The following is a 12,053-nucleotide window of genomic DNA, read 5'->3' as shown; positions in this document are numbered from 1 at the left end:
TTCTCGGCAGGTATCGCCTCTGGGCTGGCCTCTCTTCGCTGGAAACGAAGCTGGGGGCGAAAAAAAAAAAAATAAAAAAAATTAATTGTTGTGTTTTACAGCGAAGAAAACGTTTGGAAGCTTTGTGACTACATCAGGAGTGGCGATCGATACCCTTTAGAAGAATTTTATGCTGTTTTCATATCCAATGACAGGAGGATGGTGAGTGGGCGTGCAGTGCCCTGAAGGTGGTGGCGGAGCCGTCCTGGCTTTTAGAGTCCATGGCCCCACGCGGGTCAGGCGTGGGCCCGGGCATTTTAGCTGCAGCCCAGCGTAGGTGAGACGTGGACCCAAGCCTTTAGGCTGCAGCCCGACCTGTAAGTGAGACATGGTCCAAAACCTTCTTGTAGCTCGTTTTGGCTCAGAGGTGTGCAAACCGTAGTGTGTAAGATCTTTTGGTTCTCTGATGCATTCAGGAACATGGGAAGAGGCACGATGCCCCCGTGAGCTGGGGGGGGTTTCTCCCCTGTAATCTGTCAGTAGGAGAACGATTGTATTACATGTTCCAGAGTAGTGTCTCCATCATGCTCTTGAAAGATAGAAACTAGAGAAAATATCCTGGCTGCAGCACAGACGTAAGCTGGTGAAGTTAGGCTAGGTTAGCAAAGAACTAACAAATTAACCTGAAATCAATCTGCATTAATCTGGGGAAGGTTTTATTACCTTCAGATTTATTCACTTACAACTTTCAGATTCCACTCTGGAAGCAGAAATCAGGACGTGGAGATGAGCCTGTTGTCTGGGTAAGGCACTCTGTTCTCTCTCAGTAATTTCGAGTGTGCACTTCTGTAGTTGATATCAACGGCATCAGACATGGGCAGTGTCAGCCATCTTTACTGTAACAAACTGTTCCATCTAAACATCAGGAAACACTTTTTTTATTGTGAGGGTGGTGGAGCATTGGAGCAGGTTGCCTGGGGAGATTGTGGAGTCTCCATCCTTGGAGATATTTAGAAGCTGTCTGGACGTGGTCCCGGTCAGCTGGCTATAAGTCTCCCTGCTCGAGCAGGGGGTTTGGACCAGATGACCTCCAGAGGTCCCTTGCAACCTCAACTGTTCTATAGTTTTGTATTAATTTTTATTACTCTTTTACAACAAATTTATAAAGAGCCTAAATCTGGTGCTTTTTTTTACCCTTCATAGTAAATTAACAGTGAGACAGTCAGTAAAATCTACAAGTGACAAACATTAACATTGGTAAGCGTACATAACAGACTTGTGAGAATGATTATCTGGATATTGTTGAGGCTACTAGCTTTGTAGAATTTTAAGTAGATGTCTGAACTTGTAAGAAGTAGATGTGTGAAAATATCCATGTAGGCCTGACAGAGGATAGAAAAAATATAAGCATTATGTGTATTCAGGTGTCAACAATTAAACTGACCGATAAATGGTGGCTTTGGAATGTTATTTGTTCAATGAATGTAATTCAGTAATTGCCACTGCAGAATTCCTTTCAAATATGTGTCATTACAGAGTTCTTTTAGTTAACTGGTATGGAAAAAAAACCTCTATTTTTTTGTGGCAATTTCTGTTTCTGAAATTCTGCAAAATAATCTGCAAACTTCTGAAGTTCTGTGATTCCTGAATCATTCATTCACTCCCAAAATATCAGTATACTTATAGTACAAAAAAGGTTTCGTTTAAAAAGAGATCCAAGTGTTATGAAGGTGATCTAATAGGAGAGTTGGGAAAGGCCACCACAGAATGTAGACTTCTGATAAAAACTCATGGATCGAAAGGTGTTTTAACGTTGATGTTTCAGTGGATCATGGGATGTGTAAAGCTTGTAGTTAATTTTTCTTATACCCTGTAATGGTTTCTTCTAAATACTGTTGCATACAGTTGTACATGTATATTGGTCTGGCAAAATAGCTCGCCTAAGATCCTTTTCATTCCAATCCCTTTGTGGTTAGGATTGTTTAATATTGAAAGTGTCAAAAGATGGTGCTTTGAACTCCTTTTGTGAGTGGATTTAATGTAAGCTTTAGTAAGCTGTTAACAGCTACCTTCAATTTGATTTTGGAAAACAGCAGTGTATGTACCTGACACCTAACATAAGTAACTCTCACGTCTCCAAACCTGTACCACACCTATGTTTCCTGCACCTCAGAACCCAAGAGTCAAGATAAAACAGTTACCTTGAAAAAGTGTGATGTAGTACCCACAGGTGGTTTTGCCCAGCTTCAAGACTTACTACAGCAATTCATCTTACTCCTGTGTTCCTCTTGATAAGAGCTGTTTGCTGCTTTTTGAGTTGCATGCTGGTTTTTTAGCTGCTTCTGGCAGCTAAATACTCGGCACTCAAATTCACAGACCATGTTGCCGCTGTTGCAGTAACATCTCTTACTAGAAGAGATCACTAGATAATTTTAGTGTTAAGCTATCATCTTATATTGTTGTGAGCTTTTATTTCGGACTGGGTCTAAGACAAAAACGCTTATCCCACTCAACTTCTCTGTTTTGGTGTGGGGCGTGAAAGAGATTTGCTGGTTTCTTAGGAGTAGTGTGCACTTGAGTTTAGCTGTCCAGCCTTCAATCAAAGGAGGCTACAAAGGGATGGGGAGAATACCAAGGCTTCTTGAAAGGCACGATGGGCAATACAGGCATTAGGAAATCTCTCCTGGTGCCGGAAATGTTACAGGCTTAACACTTAAATGGCAGAAAGCAGGATTTAAAGAAAGAATCATAGAATCATAGAATGTTTAGGGTTGGAAGGGACCACTAGTGGTCATCTAGTCCAACCCCCCTGCAGTGAGCAGGGACACTGCTAACTAGATCAGATTGCTCAGAGCCCCATCCAACCTGGCCTTGAATGTTTCCAGGGATGGGGCCTCCACTACCTCTCTGGGCAACCTGTTCCAGTGTTTTACCACTCTCATTGTAAAAAATTTCTTCCTTACCTCTAGCCTGAACCTACCCTGTTCTAGTTTAAAACCATTTCCCCTTGTCCTAACACAGCTGGCCCTATGAAAAAGACGTTCCCCATCTTTCCTATAGGCCCCCTTTAGGTACTGGAAGGCCGCAATCAGGTCTCCCCGTAGCCTCCTTTTCTCCAGACTGAACAAGCCCAACTCTCTCAGCCTGTCCTCATAGGAGAGGTGCTCCAGCCCTCGGATCATTTTTGTAGCCCTCCTCTGGACCCGTTCCAACAGTTCCATGTCCTTCTTGTGCTGAGGGCTCCAGAGCTGGACGCAGTACTCCAGGTGAGGTCTCACCAGAGCTGAGTAGAGGGGCAGAATCACCTCCCTCGACCTGCTAGCCACACTCCTCCTGATGCAGCCCAGAGTACGGTTGGCCTTCTGGGCTGCCAGCGCACATTGCCGGCTCATGTCTAGCTTTTCATCCATCAGTACCCCCAGGTCCCTCTCGGCAGGGCTGCTCTCGATCCTTTCTTCCCCCAGCCTGTATTGATACTGGGGGTTACCCCAACCCAGGTGCAGGACCTTGCACTTGGCCTTGTTGAACCTCATGAGGTTCACACAGGCCCACCTCTCCAGCCTGTCCAGGTCTCTTTGGATGACATCCCTTCCTTCTGGTGTGATCTGTAGGATCTGTAGCTTCTGCTTTTAGGAAGCTTTTTTTTTTTTCCACTCCCTTTGTCAGTTTCGCACTAACAGCTGTTTACAGCTGTTACATTTAACTACATGTAATTACATTTTGTTAATTACATTAACTACATTTTAACATTACCCTTCTTCCCAGGACTACCATGTTATTCTACTTCACGTTTCCAGCGGGGAGCAGAACTTCATTTATGATCTTGACACAGTGTTGCCGTTTCCATGTCCTTTTGACGTGTACAGTGTGGAGGCCTTTAGGTTGGATGACAGCCTTCGTCCAGAATTTCACAGGTGATGACATAAAATATAAAGACCATGAATGTTATTTCATGAAATCAAAAGTTGAAGTTCTCTTTGTGGATGGGTAGTGACAGAGGTCTTTTTGCTATACTCCAGTAAAATAAATGCACTGTGTTATTTTTCTAAAGCTTAGATGACCTTAGTCATCAAAAGCCCTTTTCTGTCCTACTGTAGTTTCTTGTTAACTAGTTAACTGCTTGGCACAATATTGCTTATTTATATATTTAATGAAATTAATGCTCCTTGATGCTTGCTCTTGTTCTGAGTGACTAATGCAGTATTGTATATGTGCATCTCTTGATACAATTTTGCATTACTATTCAGGAAAATCAGAATTATTCGAGCAGATTTGTACTTGAAGACATTTGCTTCAGACAGATCTCATATGAAGGATGCAAATGGGAAATGGCAGAAACCTCCTCCTTCATACCCTTGCATTCAAACTGCAGGTAAGCTGCCAGAGCTCCTGTTTCCTGCTTACAGTGTTGAATAACAGTCCAAGATGCACACAAGAAATAAATATGCTTCCATAACATGTGTCTGGAAGCACATCCAGCTAGCTGGCATGGTTTAACCCCAGCTGGCAACTAAGCTCCACACAGCTGCTTGCTCGCTCCCCTCCTGGGTGGGATGGCAGAGAGAACTGGAAGAGTAGAATTGAGAAAACTCATGGGTTGAGATAAGGACAATTTAATAGGGAAAGTAAAAGAAGTCATTAATTCACTGCTTCCCATGGGCAGGCAGGTGTTCAGCCATCTCCAGGAAAGCAGGGCTCCATCACGCATAACCGTTACTTGGCAAGACAAACGCCATCACTGCAAATGTCTCTCCCTTCCTTCTTCTTCCTCCAGCTTTATATGCTGAGCATGAGATCATACGGTGTGGGATATCCCTGTGGTCAGTTGGGGTCAACTGTCCCGGCCGTGTCCCCTCCCAGCTTCTTGTGTCCCCCCAGCCTCCTCACTGGTGAGGTGGGGTGAGGAGCAGAAAAGGCCTTGACTCTGTGTCAGCACTGCTCAGCGGTAAGGAAAACATCCCTGGGTTATCAACGCTATTTCCAGCACCAATCCAAAACATAGCCCCATACTGGCTACTATGAAGAAAATTAACTCTATTCCAGCCAAAACCAGCACAGTAGCTTATTATTTCATATGGAAAAATATAGGGCTATTTAGCACTTACAGGGCATTTAGCACTTCCTCTTCTAAACATGTGAAGTCTAGCATGCCTCCTGGCATTTACTGTTATCAAACGTTAATTACTGATCTTCATAAACTGAGCAGAGGATGGGAGGTAAGTAATACTTTTCTCTCATTACAGCAGGGAACTGAAGCAAAGAGGCCGAATAACTTGCTTAGGGGTTACAAAGGGAATTTTTAACACACTGATTATACAACACACTAGCTGGCAGGTCCTGTCCTGACAGAGCAGGTTATTTTGACAGGAGGAAGTTTTCAGGCTCTGCTCAGTGTGCTGGGTTTGCTGGCATGAGATATTTGAGGTTTCTCTACCAGGTGAATGGACCTGAGGACACTTTAAGGCAAACTGGCAAGTCAGCAAATTTTTCCTGAAGCCTTAAGCCTCTTTTAAGTGGTAGCCTAGATAATAGGCTCTGGGCCAAGCAGAGGGAGAAGTAAACACTTGCCATCTCTTCTGTTCTCTAGAGCTGCTTAAACTATGCTTATCACACAGCATTTGAGCTTATTCTAATCATGTGTTTGGCAAGCTGGCTAACATTCCCCATGTGTGTGTGTTCTCTCATTTTCTTCCCAGATGGAGAAAAGTGTGGTGAAGTTTTGCTTTGAAAGAGTTTTCATGTTATTGTTGCTTTTTTAATAATGCAGTACTGCTGTGTATTTATGTTGGAGAAGGCAGGGTCAAAGAAAAAAGTTCTGTGTTTAGGTCCAAGTTTGCTGTGGTTTTAAGTTGCTGGGAAGTTAACTCTTGATCTTTGTTTTGGCCTCTAAGGAAGCTTGGTGTTTCACACTAGAGTAGAAATTAATTATGAATGTGGGCAGGAGCACAGATGTAGTCTTCGTTGTGAAGCTTTAGTTGTTTTCTAGAGAATCGAGGTTATGAAGCACCTTAAATTTTATGTCTTGGTCCTTATCTTCAGTAAAGGTCTATACAAAGGTGGTGTAGCAAGCGGAGAGTGCCTGGACTGCAGTGGACGGTTCACTGTTAATTGGAGCCTCCTAGGTGCTGAGCACTTTCTGCCTGAGGAAACCTTATACTTGTGATAGTTGAGAGCTAATGAAAGTGTGAGGAATAAAGATCAGGCCAGACCAGGAAGGTGAAAACTTCTACTCAAATCAAAACAGTAGAAAATATCACTTGCAGATAGTAAGTTACAGAATGACTCAGGCAGTTGCAGGTGTGTACATGTACCTCCAGCTGTAGTGAATGACTCCATAGCTGCAAACCTTGTAACTCTCCCCTTATCCATCTTGCTTGACTGAGCTTTTACCTGACTGATGCACAGCAGCCACATGGTCTCAACCAACCTCCAGATTGTCTCTGCAGTGTTAATAGGTAGTGAAAGATACGCAGATCTTCAATTTCTCCCATGCTTTATTTCTTTGCCCTGTACCTTGCCACACTGAAAGGAACGTCCAGAGGTCATCCAGTCCAACCCCTGCTCAAAACAGGGGTTCCTTAGGACTCTATCCAGTCTCACTTGAACACTTCCACGGATGGAGATTCCACCATCTCTCTAGGCAATCTGTTCCAGTATTTGACCACTATCATGGTAAAAAAAAAAAAAAAAAATTTCTTTGTACCTAATCAGAATTTCTGATGTTCCAACTTCTGTTCTTTGCTTCTTGTCCTGTTGCCAGGCTCCTCCAAGAAGGCTCTGGCTCCATCTCCTCCTTGTCCTCCAATCAGATAGATCAGCAGAAAAGTCTCCCCTTCACCTTCTCTCTTTAAGACTGAACAGGCCCAGTTCTCTCAGCCTCTCCTTGAATATTGTGTTCTCCCATCCCATACAACTTGATGTTCCTCTTCTGGGCTCACTCCAGTATGTCAATGTTTTGGGGTGGTTTTTTTTGTACTGAGGAGCCCCAAACTGCGCACAGTATTCCAGCTCTGTGCTGACACGCTCTGGTCTCCTGGTCAGTTGGCTGAACGTTGCAGGTGAAGGAAACTGGTTACCTTGCGCCTGCTGAAGGTGGAAGGTCTTTCACAAGGTAGCTTCAAGATCTGGGTCAGAACAGGAGTAGATTGCATCAGACCTAGGATGGTCAGTTCAAGTTGTCTTTCATTCAGTACCAGTTTCTCCAGCTTTGTTTTTTGTCTTCCCTGTATTCACTTGAGATACCTTGTAATGATGCGTGCTTCAGTGTGCACAATGCTGGGAGTCAGTGAGGAGTCTGGGTTTAGCTGTCGTGGAACAATCGTGTGCTTTAACTTTTAGCTGAATCTAAGTCCTGTGCTTCAGTGATGTGGTTCCATAGATGAGCCCGTGTTCTGCAGGCCAACATACAGGTTTAGAAAACGTTGCTGTCAGCAAGTGGAACTGGTAATTCTCTCTAAAGGAAGAGACTGGTAGAGTAATGTCTCAGCACAGTTTTATCAGGCATAAAAGCACCTTATGTTATCATAAAAGAGCCTGGGGTATTAATGTTCACATCCATGCCAAATTCCATTGCAGAAAACTGTTTCCTCCCTGTTGTTTCACCTAAGATAGAGTATTCTGCTTTCCATGTTAATTTGTGTTTGCACAAGATTAAATTGCTTACATATTTAATGTTAGAGGTGACTGCACTTCAATGGCTGACAGAATTGACCACATATTGGTTTAGTATCAATTTATTTGTGAGGAACATTTAGATTATAGTATTATATTAATTTTTATATTATTAATTAATTAGTTTGCTGCTGTTTAGAATAGCCAAATTCCTAAGCTCTTGAGAAGATAATTACAAAAGCTGTGGTGGGTTGACCCTGGCTGGACTCCAGGTGCCCCCCAGAGCTGCTCTGTCACTCCCTTCCTCAGCTGCACAGGGGAAAGAAAGCATAACCACAGGCTCGTGGGTCAAGATAAGGACAGGGAGAGATCACTCAGCAATTGCTGCCATGGGCATACAGACTTGACTTGGGGAAAATTAATTTAATTTATTACCAATCAAATCAGAGTAGGATAATGAGAAATAAAACCAAATCTTAATACCTTCCCCCCACCCCTCCCTTCCAACCCTTGTGATTCTGTGATTCTTCCTGGGCTTAACTTTACTCCAAATTTTCTCTCCCTCCTCTCCCCAGCAGCGCAGGGGGATGGGGAATGGGGGTTGGGGTCAGTCAATCCCACGCTGTCTCTGCTGCTCCTTCCTCCTCAGGGGAGGACTCCTCACACTCCTTCCCTGCCCCAGCCCAGGCTCCTCTCCCCATGGAGCCACAGGCCCTGCCAGGAGCCTGCTCCAGCCTGGGCTTCCCACAGGGTCACTGGTACTATTGTGTTGCTACAATTTGCTATGTGTTAAAGCCTATTAATTACATTTATATGCACTGCTCTGTGTATCCCACGAGGTTTTTAAGCTTTTAATACCCTTGAAAAGGAGAGCATGTTTACTCTTGATATTAAAATACTGCCTCTTCTAGAGCAGGGCAGCTGTTAAGCCTGAATATAGCACTTTGGAAGAGTCAAGCATAAGTTAAACAGGACCATAGGTAGGATAATGTAATTACCCAGTGTGGAGCTGGGACAGGATACTTGGACCAGTGATACTTTTTTATGAAATACACTAGGAAATGTTTAATGGCCACAAAATTCCTTTTGGAATGGAATCAAGGAATCTTCATCAGTAACCAGTTCAGTATTTTTATTTCTTAATTCTTAATTCTCAAAAGGAATAATTCTTAAACTGGTGCTGCTCATGGGGTTGCAAAATAAAGCCTTCTAAAATAAGCTTGAGTCATAAATTCCAGTCTGTGCTTAGATGAAGTTTTTTTAAAGAACCTTACTAGCATTATTAAAACCCCCCCAAACACCACAACCCCAAACCAACCAACTGAACAAAAAACCTGAAACACCTCAATGTCTCATCAGAAATCACATGCTGAGTGCTAGGATTTTGCAGCTGGCTCTGGTCTAGCCATTTCCCAGAGCTAGGCCTCTCTGTTTCTTATGGACATTGCTCTGGCCTCTGTTCTGCTCGCCTCCCATGCGTGCTTGGAGAAGCTGGCTGACCTAACTGAGTGCGTGGTGCTTTCTCACCCAGCCCAATCCTCAAAGCAGTTCTGCTGGAATAAGCATACCTGAGCTGCAGCAGATTCCCCTGGTCCCACCTGGTTGCCAGTTGAAAGAAAACCGGGGCGAGTCTGGTATTTTGTTCAAATAATAAAAATTCAGAAGATGCGATTTGGTGCACAGAATCATCATTCATCAGCTGGCGAGCCTGGCCTGGGGATTTCTTTTAAGTCTTCTCTCCACAAATTAATGAGGTCTGATTCTGCTTAGTTCATGAGTGCTGATGAGATCAGCCCTCCTTACTGCAAGCCTGTGTAAAATACAGCTTGCACAGCGCATTTCAAAATCACTCAGAACAGATGGTCTTACCACTTATATACAACTGTTAGCATCAGGTCTAACACTGAAGAGCATTGGTTTGAATTTCAGTTCTCCCTAGGTGTTTGGTTTCACACTGGCAGGATTGATTTGTAAAGGCTTTTTGTTCTTTGTATTATTATTAGAATGCCTGGCAGTCACAAATGATGGGGTTTTACTTGGGGTTTTTTTTTGTTTTGTTTTGAAGAGCGTGAGTAGGACAGCTGAGAAATTGCGGAGGCGCTGTGTGTGACACATCTATGTAACAGGCAAGCTGCTAGGCAAAGGCCAGGCAGATGTCTGCGGTTTCTCTCTGTATCTCCTCTCTGAGGTGGTGGTAGGATCCTAGTGAAAGCAAAAAAGAAGCACTGATGTGGATATAAGTAGCTCACATGTACTTCATGGGATCCTTCTGCTCCTCATTTGAGAATAAAACTCTGGTCTGGCAAGTTAGGTCCCTACTTGGTGAGCTTTTGTGGAAGTAAAGAATCAAGTTGGGATAGAGGCAATAAAGGTACAACTAAAGATGGAAGTATTTAAATTCTGTGAGTGGCTTATTGACATTACACCACTTTCTGTGAAAGATAACTTAAGGTGACCAGCTTTGTTTTACACCAAAATGGACCGAGGTGGTTTGCACAGTCTGTTATGTCTCAGCGTCCTCCAGCTGAGTGTCGTAACAGCCTTTCTGACTCGGCCTGCAAAAAACACTTCTCTCCCTGCTCAGGCAAGGGAGGGGGATCTGAAGAGAACTGTAGACGCCTATGCAAGTCTGTGGAGAGCCCAACTTTCTAAGTATTTTAGGTGCCCCCAAGGTTAGGCAGCAGCAGAGCTGATCTTGGAGGCTTTGCTTCAGAGTTGCTCGCTTCTGGCAGCCCTTTGGCAGCTGTGGTTCTGCAGACTTAGTCCAAGGTCTGTGAGCCAAGCCGGGGCTTGGCTGAAACACTGCTTTCGAACTACTGTTGGCAGAAGCCACAAGTATCATGGCTAACCATGTCATCTGATAGTGCATGGCCTTTTATTTCATACCTGCTTGGGGAGAAAGTGTCAGACTTGATTAAAAAAATAAAATTATGCAGGACTCTTAGAATGCACCAGCAAGGTCTCAGTGACAGTGTGTGTGCCTAACAAAGTGGGTTTTGTCAAAGAGGAAGCATTGGCTCTGAGCACGCACAAATGCAAGCTAGGGTCATAGCCACAGCACCTGAGGAGGACTGCAAGTGTATTGTAAATATTAAAAAAAAAAAAAAAAAGTTCTGCTGCTCTTGACCTTGTATAAATGTTATATAAAGCATGCTCCTCCTTGCTTGGAAATTTTGGTTTGTCAACTGTAGCATCCAGCTGTCTCTTTTGTGAATTCTGCTGTTTGTCACTCTTCATCTGCTTCGGGAAGAGGACTTTGTGGTGTTCTCGTGCATTTTTGCCAAGCTGTTTCCTAAAGCTGCAGGGTCTAATGTAACATGCATGGCATTCAGATACAGCACATGAGTAAGAAGAGTGACATAGACTCTTATGTCCTGAAGTGAATCAAACAGGAGAGGTCTCACTATGTTTTTTCCTGTGAATAGCTCTTGTACTGCTTCAGTGCCACCTACTGACCGGTTCTTAGACCATCCGCGTGAGGAATGTTCCTGTTGGCCTTGTTAAAACAATTTTTCCTTCCATTAAACTTGTCTGTCTGGAGGATTGTGTTATGCGCTGCCCCAATCCTTCTGAATTTAAGAGAATATTTCACTTCCTACAGACATTGTGACAGCAACTTCCAAGTTGTTAACAGCAGCAGCTGTGTTTGTAACTCTACTGGAACAATCCCCTTTGGGCTTCGTTACCATTCACAGGACCATTTTGTGAAATTATTATTCTACTATGCTCAGTGCACATAAAGCGGGGAGTTATTATCTTTCAAATCTTAAACTATATGAAGAATCATGTACATTTTGAAACAGAAGCATCTGGGAGAAGACAAGTTGGGAATTGGAAAACCGGCTTACCAGTCTACCAGCAAGCAAGAGCTGTTAACTACTGCTAATTGTCCTTGAGCTACAACAGCAAATTGCTGGGCTTGTGCAATTTTAAATTCCCACATCGTCAGGCAGAAATTGGGCTGGTTCTGCCAGGCTTACTTCAGCAGTAGGAAGATGCTTGGCTGGGTATAGAATCATAGAACATTTTGGGTTGGAACGGACCCCTAGAGGTCACCTAGTCCAGCGCCCCTGGGAGTGTTGGAGCAGGGACACTACTAACTAGATCAGGTTGCTCAGAGCCTCATCCAACCTGGTCCTGAATGTTTCCAGGGATGGGGCCTCCACTACCTCTCTGGGCAACCCCTTCCAGTGTTTCACTACCCTCATTGTAAAGAATTTCTTCCTTGTATCTAGTCTAAACCTACCCTGTTTTTGTTTAAAACCATTACCCCTTGTCCTGACACAGCTGGCCCTGCTAAAAAGATTGTCCCCATCTCTCCTACAGGCCCCCTTTAGGTACTGAAAGGCCGCAATCAGGTCTCCCCGCAGCCTTCTCTTCTCCAGGCTGAACAACCCCAACTCCCTCAGCCTGTCCTCATAGGAGAGGTGCTCCAGCCCTCGGATCATTTTTGTAGCCCTCCT

The 12,053-nt window shown here is 43.9% G+C and overlaps 1 protein-coding gene across 2 annotated transcripts in view; it reads left to right on the top strand.

Annotated features, from left to right (window-relative positions):
* The first annotated feature begins 119 nt into the window (after window positions 1–119).
* The window catches only part of NTAQ1 (N-terminal glutamine amidase 1), a 21,928-nt gene continuing 9,994 nt past the window's right edge, over window positions 120–12,053 (top strand). For both annotated transcript variants that reach the window (XM_035891581.1, XM_035891582.1), the window contains exons 1-4: window positions 120–201; window positions 732–782; window positions 3,745–3,893; window positions 4,227–4,351. In XM_035891581.1, coding sequence (XP_035747474.1) covers window positions 199–201; window positions 732–782; window positions 3,745–3,893; window positions 4,227–4,351 — 328 coding nt within the window. In that variant the 5' untranslated portion in view covers window positions 120–198. The remainder of the gene's footprint in view (window positions 202–731; window positions 783–3,744; window positions 3,894–4,226; window positions 4,352–12,053) is intronic.

Source organism: Egretta garzetta, unplaced genomic scaffold, assembly GCF_000687185.1.
Source record: "Egretta garzetta isolate BGI_Z169 unplaced genomic scaffold, ASM68718v1 scaffold13, whole genome shotgun sequence".
NCBI lineage: Eukaryota > Metazoa > Chordata > Aves > Pelecaniformes > Ardeidae > Egretta > Egretta garzetta.
Note: the sequence above shows the minus strand (reverse complement) of the source record. Positions and strands in the feature narration are given on the sequence as shown.